Below are 20,113 nucleotides of genomic sequence, written 5' to 3'. Positions count from 1 at the left end.
TGGTAGGAAGTAATAGTATAGAACAGATGCAAATTGTGAAATACTCCACTGTAAAGTTGCACTGAAATTTTGGCTACTTAATAGTGATTTTCCAAATGAAATTAATAAAGCTAGTCTGGTGTTTTCTGATGTGTGTAATATTTGATTATAGTTATAATTTTTTTCTCCTTTCCTTTTGGTGGGCACACAAATATGTGGTAATAGATTACTGCACAAAAATATTCCTGTTGCATAGTTTGAGGGATGTTTATGCTTGTGCTGAAATTATAATGTAAGCATAACTCCCCAACAAAGAAACAAGAATGTTGGTAATCTTGGCAGTCCATTCAAGGAGCTCTACAACTGGGTCCTCTGCAATCTACATTTAGCAGAAAAAAAAAAAAAGTAACTTATTGAGCAGTCTCTTTGGTGGACTTATTAAGTGGGAGGGTTACGCCTTTGAGCACCCTAGCTAGAGAGACTTAATTGTCCTCTAAATCTCTCCTCCTTTCCCATGCAGTGTAAAATTTACCACTCTATCTTCTTGTATTTTCTTCACCATTGTGCTTTCTTTTAGGCAACCTGCCCAAGCATGCAGCACTGCCCCTGAATCAGGACTTGAGCTGAAGCAGATCAGTCATTGTCCCAGCCTTTCAAACCTTACCCAGGTCACGATGGTGCCGTTGGGGCACTTAGCCAAAGGGGCCACTTTGGAAGATCTTCTTGAAACCTGCATTCAGTCTTTTGGTGAGTGTTTGGAGGTTCTTAGAAACATATTAATTTGTTTCTGTCCTGGCTATGTTTACGTCACTTACTAGTGAGTTACATTGATTTATTAGTGGAGTAGAAAGGCGTAACTGCAAATTTTCTATACTGTGGGTGACCACATATTTTTATAGGTTTGTGGATCTCTTTATGCATATGTGTGCAGTATATGCTAAGAGATAAGTATTTTTTCTTGAGAGAATAGGGCAAACAGTAGTCATCTATACTTCAGTGTGTGTTTTTTCTTGTTCGTTCAAGTACCAGTTTGGTAAACTTGAGTAAGTAATCATTATATTTTGCATATTGCAGTATTATTCTCATAATGTGTGTAAACTATGTGTTCATATTAAACATTTTGAAATGAAAAGGGCTATTTTTAAACTAGGTGAAATAATATTGGATTGCTTCTTCCATTATCAGTACAGATTTAAAGTTGCTTCTCTACAAAAGAGAAAGAGTACAAACAAAAGTCTCAACTGTATACCTTTTTAATCCTATCAGATATCCATTTGTCTTTTTACAACAAGAATTGTAATATATGAACAAGCATAACTGTTGCGTGAGCCCTGTATCCCTAGTTTCCTTTTTCAACTTTTTCATTAGTAAATGTGTTTATTTTTTGTGTTATTAAAATGATAGTACTGAAGGAAGTCAAAATGATGACGAATAATTTGCCTGTAAGTAGTGCATTTGTTTCTTAATGCTGTGTCTTCAGTGCTATGAGCTATTCCCAAAGCATATGTGGCAAAGTCTTAGTTGCAGAGTAGTCCTTAGAAAATAAGTGTGCTTTGAACACCCACTAAGCCCTGAAATAATTAATCTATATAGTTAAATAGTAACACATAGTGCTAATCTAGTGACACAGTACATAAATACTGTATAAACAATGACTAATCTTTCACATTCATTGGAAATGTTTTCCCCCCCCAACTTTAAAGACTTCTAATCAGTATTTGCAGAGAAATGCACGTCTGAGAAAAGTTGATGGAACATATAAATTATTGGTAATATTTTGTTTATTTGGATTCTTTTCTCTGACATTTAATTACTGTAAAGAATATGTCCACTGAACTGCTGTAAAGCCCTAATTCCTAAACAAATGTCAGTTCATAATTTTATAAGTTTTGGTTCACTAGGAATGAGATGAGACATCTAAAGTGCATGTAAGACCTTCATACAGTCTTAATATTGTGACTGCTTGACCAATATTATTTTTCTTAAAAAAAGGCATTATAAATGTAACACTTTAAAAATCTAGTAAAATTATCATGGTGATTGATTTCAGGTAGTGTAGGTGAAACCCTGAATGGAACATTATTGTTGGCTTAATTATTTTAATACTTTTAAAATATGTGCATATATACTTTTTAAACATCAGTGCATATGTGCTTATGTGTTCTCAGATTTCTGGGCATCCATATATTATAAGGACTAAGGTGACAAACAAAAGCAGGTGTACCTGTCCAGTTCAGCTGTATAGGCATGTGAATCTTTCTAAAGGGTTTCTTACTTCAGTTACAAAATTTACCATTGTCCACTAAACAGGGTTTTCTTGAACCTTTACAAGCGGTACATGGGTCTAGCAAAGTGAATTGTAGTGCATCTGCAAACATAATCTTAATTCTAGCAGTCCTTAGCGAGTTTATGATGTGTGCTGCAGAAGTTTAGACTCTTCATTGGGCAATTCATAGTAGTATCTGTATTTGTAATCATCTATGACATTATGCATGTTCTTAAGCTATATTGGAATTTCCCAGTAGGGTATTTAAATTGTAAAGTGCAACTGTTACAACTGTAGATACCCTACATAACGAGTTCCTTAAAGAAGGTTCCTGTAGCTGCCAACAAAAGCACTGTGCAAATTCACGTCATTGTGCCAATAAAGGAAGAGATGGAAAAAAAATTAATCTGGGAGTCTGAGGAGGGGTGAGGGTAGGGAGAAATGTGGTGGAAAAAAGAGTGTAGTTGCTAAATGATTACAAGTAAACTGAGTTATTGAGAAAGTTTCTTCAATGCATAGTACTAATGTAAAGCTATTACCCTGTACTCTAATAGTTCTATTCAGACTGAGGTTATATCTTCAGTCTCAGATATGCTGACCTGTAATATTTTGTATATTATTCTAGAATTTCATTATTGTGATCTCAGCAAGTTCTATTTCAATATTAAAAACACAGAAACTCCCAAGACATAAGCACAGATTTTATTTGTGTATTTCAAGTTTACTTTCTGTAAAAAGCCCTTGCTTCGTTTGCTGTCTAGGGTTAAGAAGAACAGCAGGCAGTAAGTAGAGATGATGATGTGTCAGATTTCAGAATATGTACTGCATCATGTTAATGTTACACTGTACTTGCTAAAATTACATGTACAATTACAAATACAATTCCTATATAAAGTATGCAGCTGAATTTATGTTTCTGGACTTAATTACCCCAGTTTGGAAAAAGCAAATAATGTATAAGAGAGGCTGCTGTCAACAATGATATGTGAGGGGAAGTTGGCAGCCTTTTGCCATATACACAGAGAATATCACAAGAAGGTCTAACCAAGGATGTATTAAAATTTAATACACACAGTGGTGAAGAACACAAAGTTATTTATCTTACAGTATGGATAAGGGGAAAAAATGAGAAAGGGGGATATGCTAATTGAAGTTAAGAGTGGGAAGGCTAAGCTTTGCCACAGTGTTGTAAATGGATTCCAGGATGTTTTGTAGAAAGACAAATTTTGTCCACAGAGCCAAGTTAATCCAAAACCTATGCTAAGGAGGTGAGGAACAAAAATTGGATCTTGGAATTAGTAATATTGGCTGTGGGTCTACAACAGTTGAAGATTATACTAGAATGCAGACAGAATAGTGGGAATTACAATGGTGGTGCTGTACCTGCTAATTCTAATAAGTAAAGGGTTAGGAGGCCTTTTGTTTTGGCTTCTTGTTTGTTTGTTTTGGGGTTTTTTTGATTTTTTTTTTTGATTTTTTTTTTTTTTTTTTAGAAAAGACCAAAAGCTTATTCAGTTTAATTAACTTAAACATCTACTTTGGGATGATTAGTGTGTGCTCTTTCACTGTTCAAGTTTGGTCTTTTTTAGCTTGAACTGATGAATGATAGGCATGTGCTTTAGAGGCAGAAACAGTGAGGGTCATTTGAGGCAGTGTGAAGTCATGTAGATGATCACTACATCTGAGAGATCAGCATTACACTAGTGCTTATTCAATAGCATGATGAGAAGGAATCCTGAAAGTAGAGGCTTCTTCAAGTCCCATGAATGGTTGCATCAGGCCGTGTAAGATGAATCATCCTGCAAATAAATTGCCAAAAGTAAGGGCATCAGAAAAGCCAGGATGTAATCTAGGTCAAGAGTTCATGAACAACAGCATGATGAGAGATTGAAGGCAGGAGGCATTTTAGAAAGGAATATTGGTCCTGAGATTAGGAGAAGATTTGTAGGGGCTTGAAACCACTCTCATCAGTTTAAAGAGAAGAGATTTGGTTATGTAGGACAGTGATTCAAAATATGTTCTACATGACTTGGAAGATCTCTCAACGTTGTAAGTAGGTACAGGATGCTGTTACTGCTATGACCTGGATTGACAAGAAGAGCTATAAATCACAGGTAAATGCATCACATGTGATTGCCTTAGAAAAGAAGGGGAAGTATGGCTTTTCAATGGAGCTGGCAATCACTTTTAAAGATGAAAAAGTGATTGTGTGGAAAGAAAAAGAAGTTGTAATAGGATAGTGGAGGAAAAGAAAAATCAAAGAAGGGAGGAGAGTGCATTAGAGAGGAAGAGCAGCAGGTAGGGAAAAATGATTGAAAAGACTAGAAAATACAGAAGCTGTAGAAAGGTTAGATTCAGTGAAACCTCTCCATCAGACAGGTTAATTCTGAACAGAAAGGTCACAATGAGAAAATTAAAGGTAGATGTTCAACTGGCAACAAGCTGCCTGATGCTGTTCAGGGAAGCAAGGAAGTCGTCAATAGATCTTGGTTTGGAGTATGATGGCTTCAGGAGGGAGAGAATTTATTCTGGAGGAAATCTTCATTAGTGACTGTGATGCTGGAGTGGAACTGTAAGTAGAACAGGGAGTTTAACCCCCTGCATCTGTATTTTCCATTATGTAGTATATAAAATGCCTGGAAAAGAATGTACTTTTAGCTGGCAGACAGTTCTCTCAAAGTCAGTATGGCTTTGTCTCCTACTTTGTTGCTAGTTGTAAAGACAATTCTATCTGCTTTGTTGTTGAAACCAACAGAGTAGGGTCTAGTTTGCTGGTCCGTGGCTATATTGACTATTTAATGCTGACAGTTCTGTAGAACACAGGAAGCATATGCTTAGTAGCACAGCCCTACTTTTTGCTAGTTCTTCTTATAGTAATCTTTGTGAGACTGCATAAATGCATGTTAACATATATTTAGTCCAGGTGTTACAGATCAGAGAGGAAAAATATATCAGCAGTGCTCACTTCACTGGATATCTTGTTAACTGTATATCTGCTAACTACAGAAATGAACTAATAATTGTTCATAACACTTTTCACCCTAGGCTATCCTCATGTTGCTGTGAGCTTGATGTTCTGACTGTGTGTTAGCAAGTCAGTTTCTGTTCTAGCAGATATTTTTTTTCTATTTGTATCTTCACTATATGTTTGTGTATGGTAAGAGGTCCCTGTTTCTTTCCCTTGACTGTAAGCACCTGTCTTTATCTTATAAATGTACCTTTTTAATATCTTGAATAAGGGTTAAGTGTGCTTATTTTTTTAAACAAATACACCTTTTAAAGATGTGAACTATTTTAACATGAATTCAAGTTCATAGACCATGTAGGGTCAGAGGGCCATTTTCTTGCCCACACAAAGCATTTGTTTAAATTGTTTTTACAAGTGTTTGAAAACTCTGTTGTAATTGCTAAAGACATTTTTTTGTCCCATAGTGTCAATTTGCTATCTCCCTGGTTTGTCTGCAGTAAAGTCCCGAAATGTTACTCAGAACTACCTAATAAACAATTCCAAGAGTGCGCTTTAAAAATCGTAGTTTATACAAACACTTGCATTTTCCTAAAAACATCTGGGGGTCATTTAAGAGCTGAGAGATCCCTAAGATCACAAAATTTTAATATTATGGAGGTATTTCTGTCCTTAACCTTTGAGTACGAGACCTTACTCATTTGACTCTTACATTTGAGCACTGGAAGCGTGTTTACTGTAGCACACTGAAGACTTATCCTACAGTTCAGGCACTTCAGTTCCTACTAGACAATATGACTGTGCTTAATGGAAAAAAGAAATCATGAAACATCATATTTAAATGCATGTCACCATGCAGTGTCTCTGTGTCTGTTTTCTTAAGAGAGATATAAGTGAAGGGCTTTAGGAAAGCAACCAAAATATTTCCCAGAGCATGTAGCATAATTCTATGTGGAAGCTCATCCACAATGAACTGTTTGCAGTGGAGCTGGTTTTTTAAACTGCTATGTCAGTCCTCAGTGCTGGGGGGAGGGGGGGGAAAGATTTAAACCCATGGCTACTACTTCTCAAATAACTTAAAAATTATGACCTCAAATATTAGCAATGTTCTTAACAGAATTTATTATGAAATTAGTGCAATTTGCAGCTTCTAATAGTCATAATACTCTCAGACAGCTAGGTCTATGAGTAGGTTGTGATGTAAATTGCTCTGCAGTGTTTGATCAGTGCTAAACTATCTTGTTGCCTCCACGTGCGATTGAGATGTTTGTAAACAAACCTTACAAATTCTGGAAACTGCTTCCAGACTGATCTGCATGAAAGATGCCATGGAATTGTTTTGATAAAAATCAGAAATCTGTGAAAGGTGCTGATGCTGGTTGCCTCTTAAGTGCTAGATGCCTGAAACTGTACAAATTAATAATAGTATTTTCTAGAATGAAAAATAACTGCTATAGCAGAACTGTCTAGTTTTGTGAGTTGATAATATTTTTATAGCTCACTTTTGTATCAGTATGATGCAAAAATATATCGCGTCTTGGGAATTCCTTGAGAGCCAGGTAGGTATTGCATCCATCTTACAAATGATGAAAAAGGCAAGTTAGATTTCACTTATTAGGAGAACCATAGGCATCTTCTGTAAAATACAGAAAAATGGAAAATTTTATCCAGTTTTTCCCCTTTTGGTTATCTAGAAAAGCCCACTCTACTCTTAACATAAGTACATTCTTCCAGTCTATTTAAAACATACAATAACTAGTAAAACAACCACAGTTCAAGTACTGAATTTATCTTTATCCTGTTACCAAATTTACCATATACCAAATTCTAACATAGGATTCTGACCCAAAAGCAGTTGCATCTTTCCAGGCATATGCACACCCACAGAAGGTAGCTTTGGTCATTTGCTTTTTTCTTTTAGGTTTGCCTGAACAGGCATTTGTTTCTGTCTCATTGTCCACAAACTTGCAGGGTTCCACCCCTGATCTCTGAAGCCTAGGCTGGATGTTGAGGTCTCCAGTCCACCCCCCCCCCCGAAAGTAGTTAAAAGTTTGTTCATTGTTCTGTATTAAAATGTTGTTGAGCATTGTGTGTTAAGTAATCTGGGTGCGATTTGGTCAAGTACAGTGCAGAATTTTAGTATTGCTTGGCAACAGAAACTATGTTAATGATCAATTAATGACATTGTGGGAACAGAGGAGTCATTACCGCTCTGTAGAACGCATGACATTGTGGGAACAGAAAAGTAGTTACTGCTCTGGAGAATACTAAGTGCTGTTTAGCTAACTATTAAAGTTAATTGGGGTTGTACCAAAGCTAAAATAGATTTCTTTTTTTACCTGATGTCTGTGGAAAAAAATTTCCTAAAGAAAAGAAACTTTAGATATCTTTATGTATATTTTAAAGTCCTATTAGCTAATTCAACTTCACTCTTTTCAATGTAGTTTTCCAAAGTCAAGTTTGTTACTTATACTAAAAGAAAACGAAGAAAACTTGGACTTCTTGCTTTATAAAGCAGTCTCCCATTTACTTATATTTACCACAGGGATATGACAAAGTTCTGTCTCCATACTTCTAAATATAACTTCAGAAAAAAAAAACAACCCTTTTATTTAGCAATGCAAAACAGCTTAGATAGCAACAGAAAATAATTCATTCTCTTGAGAATGTTGTATGAATTTAATTCTTTCTTCTCAATCTATGTATGAAGTTGAGGCAAGAAATAAGTCTTTAGGCTTCCCCATGCATTTTACTTTCTATGTTACTTGGTTTGGGCTTTGTGTGCTTTAGTGTGAAGTCTTTCAGTGTTTTGCTATGCATCGCCAAGTGTGAAGACATTGTTTGCATTGCTCTGTAAAAGTCTGAAAAAGAAGGGGCTTCCCTTAGATTCATATAGTTCAGTAGATCTTTCTGTTATGCAGGGCAGGCAGGAGATTAAAAGTTAAGATAACTTTCTAAACATGAAACCACTTTTTTCGCCCATTACTGAGGTAAGAAGGTGCAAGTGTAACAGCTGGCAAAAGGCAAAGTTAAGGGAATATCTGTTGGGAGCTATTAAGACTACACTTGCATTGGAGATGACTTTAGGAATCCCCAGACGCTGCAGTTTTAATGCTCAAATGTATATAGAGGTCATGATTAGAAAAAGTTGATGCCTTGTGCCACATACATTGTGATGATAGATAATTCAGAGATATGCCATAATATCTTTCTTTCGAAATATGGAACTCCTCTGGCAGAGAACAAGAGTGTGAGATGTCAAGAGCTTCTTTTCTGTTTTAAACCTTACATTTTTTTGGAAAAAGATTCACTTTCAAGATATTCACTTTGTGTATGGGTGAGATTGTCTTCTCCCTTCCTCCAGGAGAACTAGTTATGTTTAATGTTGATCTCCAGTATGTAGTGTTACTCTTTAAAAGTATACATAAAATAAAAAAGTACTTCTTTAGGTTGAATAACATAGAGAATGATCAGATATCTTTATTAGTAATATTAAGAAATTCCCTGCAACAGTACCTAGGAGGCATAAGACTCTTGCTCTGTGCTAGACCAACTGATACAGTGGGGCCAATAAAGCTTACACTTGAACACATGTGGGAATGTTTCCCTGAAAATTTGGCATACTGCAGCTAGCTCGAATCAGCAATTGGGGAGCTTCTTTTGTATGCTGATATTTGATAGTGCTACCTGGTGTTTAGGTGTGTTTTAGGTTTGGAGCAAAGCTGTGGGTTTTTTTGAAACTTTGTTTCTTTCGGTTCATTGTGAACAAGAGATCAGAGAATCATAGAATGGTTTGGGTTGAAAGGGACCTTAAAGATCATCAAGTTCCAATCCCTCTGCCATGGGCAGGGATGCCTTCCACTAGACCAGGTTGGTCAAAGCCTCATCCAGCCTGGCTTTGAACACCTCCAGGGATGGGGCATCCACAGCTTCCCTGGGCAACCTGTTCCAGTGTCTCACCATCCTCACAGGAAAAAATTTCTTCTTAATATCTAATCTAAATCTACCCTCTTTCAGCTTAAAACCGTTACCCCTCATCCTACCCCTACATTCCCTGATACAGAGTGCCTCCCCATCTCTCCTGTAGCCCCCTTTAGGTACTGGAAGGCTGCTACAAGGTCTCCCTGGAGCCTTCTTTCCTCCGGGCTGAACAACCCCAACTCTCTCAGCCTGTCCTCATATGGGAGGTGCCCTCCAGCCCTCTGACTATCTTCGTGGCTCTCCTCTGGACTCATTCCAACAGGTCCATGTCTTTCTTGTGTTGGAGTCTAAAATGTTTCAGTCTAAGGATGAACGGTTGTGGTTTAACCCTGGGCATCGTCTGAGCACCGTACAGCTGCTTGCTTACCCTCCCCTCAGTGGGATGGTGGAGAGAATTGGAAGGGTAAAAGTGAGAAAACTTGTGAGTTGAGATAAAGACAGTTTAATAAGTTTAAAGAAAAACAAACCAAAACCCACCAAAAACCCAAATAAAGACAACCAAAAAACCCAAACAAAACCAAGAAAAACACATGATGTGAAAAACTAATTGCTCATCACCAGATGACTGATGCCCAGGCAATCCCTGAGCAATGACAGCCCTGGCAAACTTCCACTTAGTTGTTGTTGCTGAGCACAACATGGTATGGTATGGAGTATGGAGCATCCCTTTGGTCAGCTGGGGTCAGCTGGCCTGGCTGTGTCCCCTCCCAGCCTCTTGCCCACCCCCAGCATACTCACAGTGTGAGAAGGCATTCCCCAACTGCTGCATTAGAAACTAGTTTACCAGAGAGTCTGTAAACACTGTAAAATTCCATAAATATAAGTTAGCACAAAGACTAGAAAGCTGAGGTATGTAACAGAGAGAAACCTGAAACAGTAAGTCAGAAATATTAGAGCAGGAGTAAAGCTGGAGCATGCATCAGTAATGAAAATAAAGGCCAGGAACTGGGATCTAAGTGATCTGCAACATCTTCAAGTCCCTGAGAGGAAAGCAGCGTGGTGTCTGCTAGTCTGTTACAGTTTGAACTTTTGGATAGGTCTGACTTCGTGCTTCCTTGGATCTGGTGACTGGCTGCCCCAGGATCAGTCAGGCAGTTAGAGAGACGCTTATTATAAAACACTGCAGTTGTGGGATGAGTAAGTGTTAAGCATGCAGCTGGGTTCAGTGGTCAAATAGTGGCACTGGCCTCAGAAGTTTCTGATTCTGCTCTGGGAGTCTCATTTGTCGTGTCCATCAGTGCTTTTGCCAGCACAGCTGTGTTGCCAGGCATTAGACTTGAATTATTCAAGAGTTGCCTGGAGCTCAAAAGCTGCACATGGCTCCAATATCATGATTTAAAGCTTTGAAAAAATCTTGAATGCTCAAATCATGTTTTGTAGGCTTTGGAGAAAAAGACTATTTGATTAAAAAGTTCAATAAAAATTCAAAATAAATTCAAAATAAATTCAATAAAATCAATATTTTAAACATGCTGTAGAACAGTGGGGGGTGTTAACTTTTTATCATGTTCTGTGTACCTGATCTGAATTTCCAAGGCTAATGGAATGCTTTCCACCCACGTTTCATTTGCTTTCTCTCAAAGTACATTTTAATTTCTCAAAATCATCCCATTTCCCCTTGACAAGAGCTTTTATCTTCATGTTTTTGTTTCAAAGAATTACCCACCCAGAGCTCTTTCTGTAAGATGTAGCTTTCCAAAAGCTGTTTCTGAGAGAGGGTAATAGCTTTCCCTTGAGGTTTTTTTTCCCTAATGTTCCCTTCCCTCACACAGAACAGTTTTATTATCCTTTTTGGATGCATATTAGACTCACTTGTGTCTTGGATGTATCTGCATTGTTAATGAGTATTTGGAGGAACAGCAGTGGTCCCTCCCTCCCCCTTCTGTAGAGAGTTTGAAGGGGGAAGTAGACTTGGAGAAAGATCAAGTTTATAGGGTTTCTTCCAACATCTGTGTTTGCTTGGCTTGTTTAGGGTTCTGTTGGTGTAGGATTGATCACAAAGTAGTATGATTCTCTCATCTCTGGAAAGTACCGATTTGTTCTCATTTAAATTATGGAGTTTTCCCTCCTAAGACCAATTACTTGTGTAAATAAATTTGTGTGTGACTCGCTCAATAGCTACAAGCATGTATGGACAATAACCCAATTGAAAAAAAAAAAAAAGCTTTAGCACACAATTCCCTGAGTATTTTGATGCTGTCTGCTAAAGATTATAGCATTCTTGCTGGATGAGGGGGAACACCACTGTCCTGTATAGAATTAAATGTAAGCCGGAGACCTCAAGACTCCACCTGCTTTCTGCTGCAGCTAAAATTAAAAGAACCATTCTTTTACCTAATTAGTGCATCATCTTTGTAAGGACACTTTAATTAAGTTATGTTACTTCTGAAAGATATGAAGTGCTTACAATAATGATCTGAAAAAGAAAAAATTCACTAAGGACAAGTACAAAGTTCTACACTTAATCAATTGTAAAAACAGTACAGTAAAGCCCTTGATATACAGCATTTCTGTAGAAAAGGATCTCAACGTGAATGTGGATTTTAAAACTGAAAATGATTTAATGATATTGTACTACTGCAGTCTAAGGAGATAAATGCATGCAGAGAGGGATATGTGTGCTTATTTTTATTTTTTGTATGTATACATTTACATATGTACATTTACATATATAAAATGTATCTGTATATAAAGGTATTATGTACAGGATATTAAAAAAAATATTCTAACTCTGATGCTAAGACCTGCTCTGGAGTACTAGATTCAGGTTTGCTTTGTAAATGTGCAAGGTGCAAAGTGTTAAGAAAAGGACATCCAAGTGGACCAGAGAAAACCCAGCTTCTGAGGGGTGTTTTCCTATCTCAGAAAAGAGACAAGGGAAGTAATCCTTAAATAGAGAAAATCTATTGACAAGTGAAGAGAATTTTTTTTTTTTTTTTTTTTTTGGCCTCCTGTTTTTTTTTTTTTTTGGTCTGCTGGGGACCAGGCATAATGGGGTTAGGCTGCCCAGTTTGCCTGAAGTCTTTGATTAGACAGTAAGGAGAGCTCTCTAATGACAGAGATGCTCAAATGCTGGAATAAGTAATCTACAGAGGCTGTGAAGTCTTCATCATTGTAGACTTTTAATAACAAATTAAACTGGTTCTGAAGCATACTGGCTTCAAGAAAGCTGATTCTGCGTTGGAGCAGGGGGATAGAGTACATTAGCTCCTAGCCCTGATTTCTTTCATCAGCTGTCATTAAAAAATAAAGGCTATTTCCAACTCAAAAAGTAAATACCCTGGTTTAAATTGAATCTGCTTGCTGACCCTCAGTGCTGGGGTCATAACTGATGAGGAGAATAGTGTCTTCTTATGAATTGGATTCTGACCAAATGTGATCAATTTAATGAAGAGAGTTAAATGACTGCCTCTGTTACAGGGTATCAAATTCCAGCCTGACAATAATAAGCCTGTAGTAAGACTACTATGTTTCACATAAGTTTTAAGCTGAAGGGGAGCAGAGTGTTTGCTGTTTGTGATGGGAAGTCCCAGGAAGTATCCATGAAATACTCATTAAATACTTCATTCAATTTGGTTGCTTCTGGCCATTCTAAGGTTATCTCATAGCACTGCACCTCGCATGTTTCAAATCATATGCTGCTTTAATAATCTTTGCAGGCATTTATAACACCATCCCCACAGCATCTTCTTTAAGCTAGCAGAAAACAAAAAAAACAAAACAAAAAAAACCAAACAACACTTTGCAGAAATCTTGAAGAATTCTATGTAGCGCATCAGTATAGCAACCCATGACTTTCAGCTTTACATTTAATAAGGCTGCCTGGCAATTGCTTGGTGCTTTCTTGCATTGCACTATTTTTGGTGATACTTTTTGATGACAACTGTAAGACTTAAGGGAGTTTACAAGAAGTTATTCATGCTCTTAGTAGCTTAGTCACTGATCACATGATGCCAGTGCTCTGTGATTCACTTCTGATTCTTTTCAAATTCTGTGCTAGGTGATGGAGTTGGAACCTGCTTATGAAATAAAGACAATGCTTATGAAATAAAGACCTCTTAGACCTAGAAAAGCTAACTTTTCTTTCTTGCAAAATTTGGTTCAGTTAAGATGTCCTTGGCTTTCTTCTTTGTCATTGTACTCATGAGTGGGAAGGTCTCAGTACAGCGATCTTTGTTGAACATACTCTTTCTGTTAAGTGTATGTACCACAGGCTTGGTGGTGATCGGTCCCTGGTGAAGAGCAGGCAGTTTGCTCTTAAAGCCTTGCTTATTGGCTTTTGAGTACTTTGATTCTTTCAACTATTCTAGGAACAAGTGATACTTCAGTTAGTTCTAAATTGTGGATAACAGGGAGCCACAAATTGGATCATGCAATAGGGTGGCAGATGGGCCTAGATTAGGATGTTCCTACCCTGGTGTGTTCTGAGTCTCACATACGCAATGGAACTTTTGTCATTGTAGCTTTTAGTGGCTTTGTGTTACTACATAGAGAACAAAATATTTAGCCCTAAATCACAGAATGCTTTGGGTTGGAAGAGACCTTAAAGATCATCTAATTCCAACCCCCCTGCCATGTGCTTTCACTTACCTAGTTAAACACTGGAAAAGTATGTTTAACTTTTCCTTCCTTGTTTGTTTCAGAGAAAATTTATTAAAACATCTTAGTACAATAAGGGCATTTACAGGAGGAAAAGCATGTAACCAGTGGGTTATTTGTATTTTGCTGCAGTGAAACGAAGCTAAGGCTTATGCAGTATTTTGCAGCCTTCTTTAAGGCAGATAGACTGAAACACACCCATTCCACTTTATTTAGTATTCACTTAGTGGTTTTTGCTCAGCAGGGTGTGTGGTTAGAAACAGGTATACAAACGGAAATGAAAATGAGTGTCAGAGTTTTAAAACAAACTGCTGGAGGTTCAAGAGAATGCTGCAGAGGCTCAGATACACTCTTACAACACAGTCAGGAGAGCGCTCTTACTGGCTCCACCATTTGCACAAAGATAGTTTGCCATCACTTTTGTTACTTCCTTACACACAGCTATGTTTAGCAGGTAAGATCTCCAAAAGGAAGTGACCCAGTTGTCAGAGATGCGAAAGACCCAATGACAGTTCTGAAGCTGAGCCGGTGTCTCTCTCACCTAAAGCCCATTTTTACCAGTTTAGCTTCATGGATTTTTTTGAATTATGAATTTGTGAAATACAAATGCAAGAGGAATCAGACTCAAAATTTTTATTTTTAGTAACATTTGTTGTATCATGGCATATGCACTTGAAAAGTTCTTCCCTTTAAAATGGGATGGGAAGATGATACTAAATATTTGATACTGCAGATGTTTGTTAAATCATGTGTTGCTACAGTTCCATGCAGACTTGCTCTTCAGTGCTGAGCTGTATTGGGAACCTTAAGATTTTTTTGGTGCAGAGTGTTTATTTTCGTTTTTAAACCACCACTAATACAATGTTTTTCTTCGTGGAGTTGAGCCTTTTAGTTGCGTGAGAGAATGGATAGCACAAAACTTAGTACTGCTTTAATGTGTGAGAGATAATTGCATGTCACCGTGATGAAGTCTGTCTCTCTTGTGTGATAATTAGGTCTGGATATTGTGAAGCATAAACGCACTCTCATTATGCAAGAAAATACCGTAATTGTGTTGACCTAATCACTAATAGTATGCAGAACATACTGTCTTTCTCTGCATCTAAAAAGGAAAAGAGACTTTCTAGAGGACAGAAATTCAATCTGGAAGCTGGTGCCAAGTGATACCTGTGTTATGTCATGGCAGAGGATTTTGGAATACACACCAAGGAGAAACTGCTCGGAGAGAGAGTTATTTACTGTCTTTGTCATCTGGAGATGATCTATATTGAACACTTCTGAAAAACTGGTGATTTAATTACAGCTGTATATGCTTAATAGTATTTGTGCCCATAACCATTTGGCTTCCAAATTGAGCATGTATTGAACTGCTTTTCTGATTAAACAAGAGCTGTTGCAAGGAGGCTCTGGCAGAACACCAGGTTTTGTAAAACAGATGAAAATTGATACACGCCTCTGCGTGCAAGGCTTAAAATAGTTTTACTCCTCCTGAAGACACTGGAAGAGTACAAAATGCCAAATACTAAAGGCCTTAGTAAGTGTTGATTCCTGATGTCCCAGCCTTCCTCTGCAAATTTCCCACTTCTGCAGCTGAGTACGTCACTGTTTTGCCCTCGGTGCACCTGCTGTAATACCTAGGCAGTTTATATCCCAGAAGGATTCTTTAGGTAATTAATGAAATTATGTGAGAACATGAACAAGGAATGCATGAACTTCGATTCATGGTGTAAAACTGAGAACTTTTAGTGTAAGTCAAAAGGCAGCTCAAAAAGTTTTGGTTACTTGGGGTCTATACTGCTCTCATTTATGGGGCTGTAGGACAGGCATAATTTCCCCTCGCCCATGTTGCTGTAGATAGAATTGCTCCTTACAGTTAAAGTGTAACTACAGAAGGCAGATACAGAAAATGGCCTCATGTTCAGTGTTAAAGATCACTGGATGCATAAGGTTCTTGTTCTGGGCTTGATAGTGCTGATTGGGTTGCTGCATGTTTACATAGGCTCTGCCAGAATTTAGTGATCAGGATTTTTCTACTTATCTTGCCTGAAAGTCTTGCTATAGTAAGATATTTTGAAACTGTTTACTGTATTGAATTTTCTCCAAACTGTGCTTTTGAAGAATGAAGTTACCTACAACAGGTATATGATACCCAGCATGTCCTCTGCTTTCAAGGCTTCAAACCGTCAGCTAAAATAACTTCATTTGTAAACTACGGATCTATGCCATTCTGAGTCACCTACCTACTAAAACTACATCTACTCTCCATGAAATAGTCACCCTGTCTGCCATCTTAAGCTAAATTTGATGGAACGGTAGGAATCTCAAGTAGTTGCTTGTGCAGAAGAGAGACATCCAGATTGGTGCCCACATTGGTGTAGGGGCAGTTGTATGAGCCCGGGATTGGTTTGATTTGGTTTGCTGTCTGGCCAGTCAGCCTGGATTCAAGCAGAGCATGTATTGCTTTTGTGTAGCTGATATCTTTAAGCATGAGTGAGGAGTTATGGCATTGTTGTGGGGAAGAGAAGGAAAAGACTAGGCATGAATAGGACTATTGTGGAGTGAAGAATAGAGGAGACAGATATAGAGGAAATCAGGCTTTTTTAGTTCTACCCAAGATCCAACGTACTATTCAAAAGGAGAGGCCTGGGCTCTGGGGTTCTCTCTTCACTTTTGGTACCTTGCTGTGGAAAGGCATGGAAACTGTTGCTCAATGAGTAACATGGATTATATTGTTTTGCAAGTGGGTTAAGTTTAAAGTTCATTTTTGGTGTTGTGCAATTTGAAAATGTTTGGGGGTTCCCCCACCCCCCAGCAACAGATGCCATTTCATATGATGCAAATCTGCTGTTTCACCTACCTCTTGCATTTTGCCTTACTCTGCATTGCTTCTGTATATTGTTCCTGTTATTGGCATTTTAAGCGATAAGTCCATTTATCCTCATGGAAGACAAGGTATTTAAAATTATTCAGAAAGGCAAATTTTGTTTTGTGCTTGAAAGGGTGTCTAATTCCAATTCAAGCTACTTAGGTTCTTTCATGGCAGGCTGTAGAAAAACATCATCTCTTCATATTTACAAACACTTTCACTACTGTGTTTCTTACAGAAATGGAAACTTTTGTAAACATTCTGCTACATTTGATGTCCTTGATCTTTTCTGAATATGGAAAAAAACCCAACAAGACCCAGAAGATAAATGTAGTCTAAAAATCTTCTCTAAGTTAAATTCTTGTAACACATAGTTCAAGGAAATGTGTTAGGACATTTAGGTCCACCATCTGGAGTACACGTAGGTTAATCTCTGGGCTGCTGCATACATTATACCTCATTTCATGCACATCTAGGTATAGATTCTAACCTGTGCTTGTACTTTCATGTTATGTACTTCAGCTGTACAAAAAGCCTCACAAACACTTAAGAATATCGCCATTCTGTTTGATAAGTTCAGTCATACCGTGGAGTGACTGGTATGGATCAGTAACTGAATTCTTTTGCTCTGTAATTCATTAATTTGTTTCAAAGTTTATACTCATCTGCCTAAAGCTAAGCATTTAGGTGCATTGCTGGGCTGAGAGAAGATCTTTATGTATAATTATCTGGATATTTTGAGTGCTCTTGAGACACAGCTGCTTTTTTGCTTGCCTTTTTTTTTTTTTTTTTTTTGCAAGGATCTTCCAAATCCTGGTAGTGAAATGTAATTGTTGTTACACAGCTCTCATTGAAAAAATGATGTACTCCCTAAGTTAGTAAGTTACTGCTGTCTATGAAGTAGTGTACATGAACAGGCTTGATTAGAAATAGTATTCTGAAAAAGCCTCTTGCAAGTTGTTTACCAAGGTCCACCAAGATTTCAATATGAATACTCCTCCTTTTTTTTCAGATCTAGAAGGAAACGCATATCAAAACAACCAGCTGCTAAAGATAATTCTGGCCATGCATCAGTTTGTCATTTCATCTGCAGACATGCTCCAGAAACTCATTGATCTATATCCTTTGTAATATTCACCTGCTGTTAAGGTAATATTAGATAACTTGACAACTTTGAAATGGGTAAGTAGAGCGTATTTAATCTATGGGTGTATTACTGTTCCACTAATTAAACAGTATGCTTACTCTTTACACTTTTCGGTTGTATAGTGTGTTTTTGTTCGGTGTAGGGTTGGGGTGTTTTGTTTGGTTGGTTTAGCTTATCATCCACAGAGAAGAAGATGAAACTCCAATTCAGATTTTAAGTAGGATAAATCACCCTCCATTGGCCATGGAGGGAGTATCTAGCAGGTGTTGGCATCTTAGTTAGGTAGTGTGAAGCTGAAGTTTCAGGTCTCTCTCTCTCTCTTTCTGTCCTCTATACAAGTAGAAGACCAAAGAACGAAAGTGTAATTTTTGAAAATGCTCTGATTGTATCATCTGGAGATGAAAATTTTCAACAAATATTATTTCTCACTTGCACGCTCAAAATTACAATGCACTGAAATAAATCATAAGCTTTTCCTTCTTATTCATTCCCATTTTGATGTGACTGCCTGGACTCATACACGTGTGTTTCTGGCTCATTAGATTTTTCACAATGAAGCTACTGGATCATATTGGCAATACTAGTCTTTCTTAGGATTTTTTAATTGTGGAATGTATTTCCTGACTACTTAGCTTTACAGAATGTTTACTCCTAATTAGCTGAGCACAGTACAGGAAGCAGAGTTGATATGCTAAGAATCTCCAGCCAATTTTGGTACAATTTAATTTAGATAATCCTTTTTTTCCCCAAACTCTGTATCTTACTGACTTTTAAAAGCAGCATCATTTACAACAGAGCTCTACTGTAGTGTTGCGTTCTGACCATCTCGCTGCTTCTCTAACGAGTGACAGAGAAGTGTGCTAAGCTGCAGCTGTGGTGTAGTGTTGCGTTTAACTTAAGCTCATGCGCTCTTTGAAAACGGAAGTAATTACGTGCAGGTTTCTGAGAAGTAATATTTTCTACAGCCAGAGAAGTGATTCAAGCTTTTATCAGGCTTGCATATTTTACAAGCTTGGTTTTGGACTCTGTATAGAGTATATATATGACTGTATAGACAGTTTGGAATGGATTAGATAGTCAAGGCTCTTGTATTTTGAAAAATCTTGCAAATGTCCCAGTTTCACCACTTTCCATCCCCTAAATTACATGAGTGATTTTAGATGGTTACAGATGATTTGTAAGTCATCTAACTTCAGACATTCAGTTGGGGGCCTTCAAAATACATAGGAACTTATTCAGAAGTCACTATTTCTATAGTCGGCCTAATTTAAGCACTTAATGTGGGTGCTTAAATTGTGGATGGTATATCCTTTCTGTTCTGGTAGATTTAGGCTGCAGTTAATTTCAATCCGATTGTGGGATGATCCACAAGGTATTTTCATTAAACTGTGTTTTTTAGTACTGAAAATAGGTGTGTAATCTGCAGCAGAAGAATCAAGTGATACATTTTTCCAAATGGATTTTTCCATGTTTTCAAAAGACATTGGCTACAATATCAAAATATGTTTTATAAAGCTATCAGACCAAAAATATGTGTGTTTCCAGTTATCACAGCAAGTCAAATGCAAACTGTTGCATAGTTAGAAAGATGAGGTTAGCAAGGAGAGGCATTTCACATTTTTCTTGACCGTTGCATACCACTGGTTATGTTTAAAGGAAAACAGCATCTATTTTGGAAAAGCTCCGTTGAATCATAATTAACTGAAAATAATTTCTTCATAAGTGCAATAATTGTTAAATTTAGTATTACTGTTTAAAATTTTGTTGAGACGTGCAAGTGCATGAGTTTTATTAGAAATTGTGAGGCATGTTGGCAAGAAACACATGTAGAAAGCAGAATCATTTCACTACTTAACACTACTCAGTACTTGGGTGGCTACATCAGTATTACTGATAGTACTTATATTTACAATAACCTTTTGATAATGATCTTGCAATATACTTTGTATACACTTGTGTAAAACCCTAATCTGATATTATATGCCGTCAGTAGAATGATTCTTCTTGCTTACAGGTAGGGAAGTATCCAGGATGTTACATTTCATATCAAATGTGAATGGATGTGGTTTTCCTTAACAGTTTTCGACCTATCTTAATGCTTTAGAAAATAAATCTTCCATGCTGTGTGTAAAGATATGCTATTTTGTGAGGTAAGAATATTCTTGCTAGTAGCTATTGGTCGGCAGCTATCCATGTGCCATACATAAGAATGCTTTTGCATATCTTAAGCTGCTGCTTCAGCTTTTCAAGGTTCACTTTAGCAACTTGGCACAAAAAGGCCCCATGGGCTTTGTGCAGATCCATTGAAGT

The 20,113-nt window shown here is 37.4% G+C and overlaps 1 protein-coding gene across 1 annotated transcript in view; it reads left to right on the top strand.

Moving 5' to 3' along the window:
- Positions 1 to 653: 653 nt before the first annotated feature.
- RASGRP1 (RAS guanyl releasing protein 1 (calcium and DAG-regulated)) overlaps positions 654 to 20,113 on the top strand; it is a gene marked incomplete at its 3' end in the record, with an annotated part of 37,270 nt that continues 17,810 nt past the window's right edge. The window contains exons 1-3 of the mRNA XM_010085215.1: positions 654 to 726; positions 17,669 to 17,774; positions 19,891 to 19,953. Of these exons, the coding sequence (XP_010083517.1) occupies positions 654 to 726; positions 17,669 to 17,774; positions 19,891 to 19,953 (242 nt within the window). The remainder of the gene's footprint in view (positions 727 to 17,668; positions 17,775 to 19,890; positions 19,954 to 20,113) is intronic.

This window comes from Pterocles gutturalis, unplaced genomic scaffold (genome assembly GCF_000699245.1).
Source record: "Pterocles gutturalis isolate BGI_N339 unplaced genomic scaffold, ASM69924v1 scaffold42760, whole genome shotgun sequence".
NCBI classification, from domain to species: domain Eukaryota; kingdom Metazoa; phylum Chordata; class Aves; order Pterocliformes; family Pteroclidae; genus Pterocles; species Pterocles gutturalis.
The sequence above is the reverse complement of the archived record's forward strand: the minus strand, read 5'-3'. Positions and strand labels throughout refer to the sequence as shown.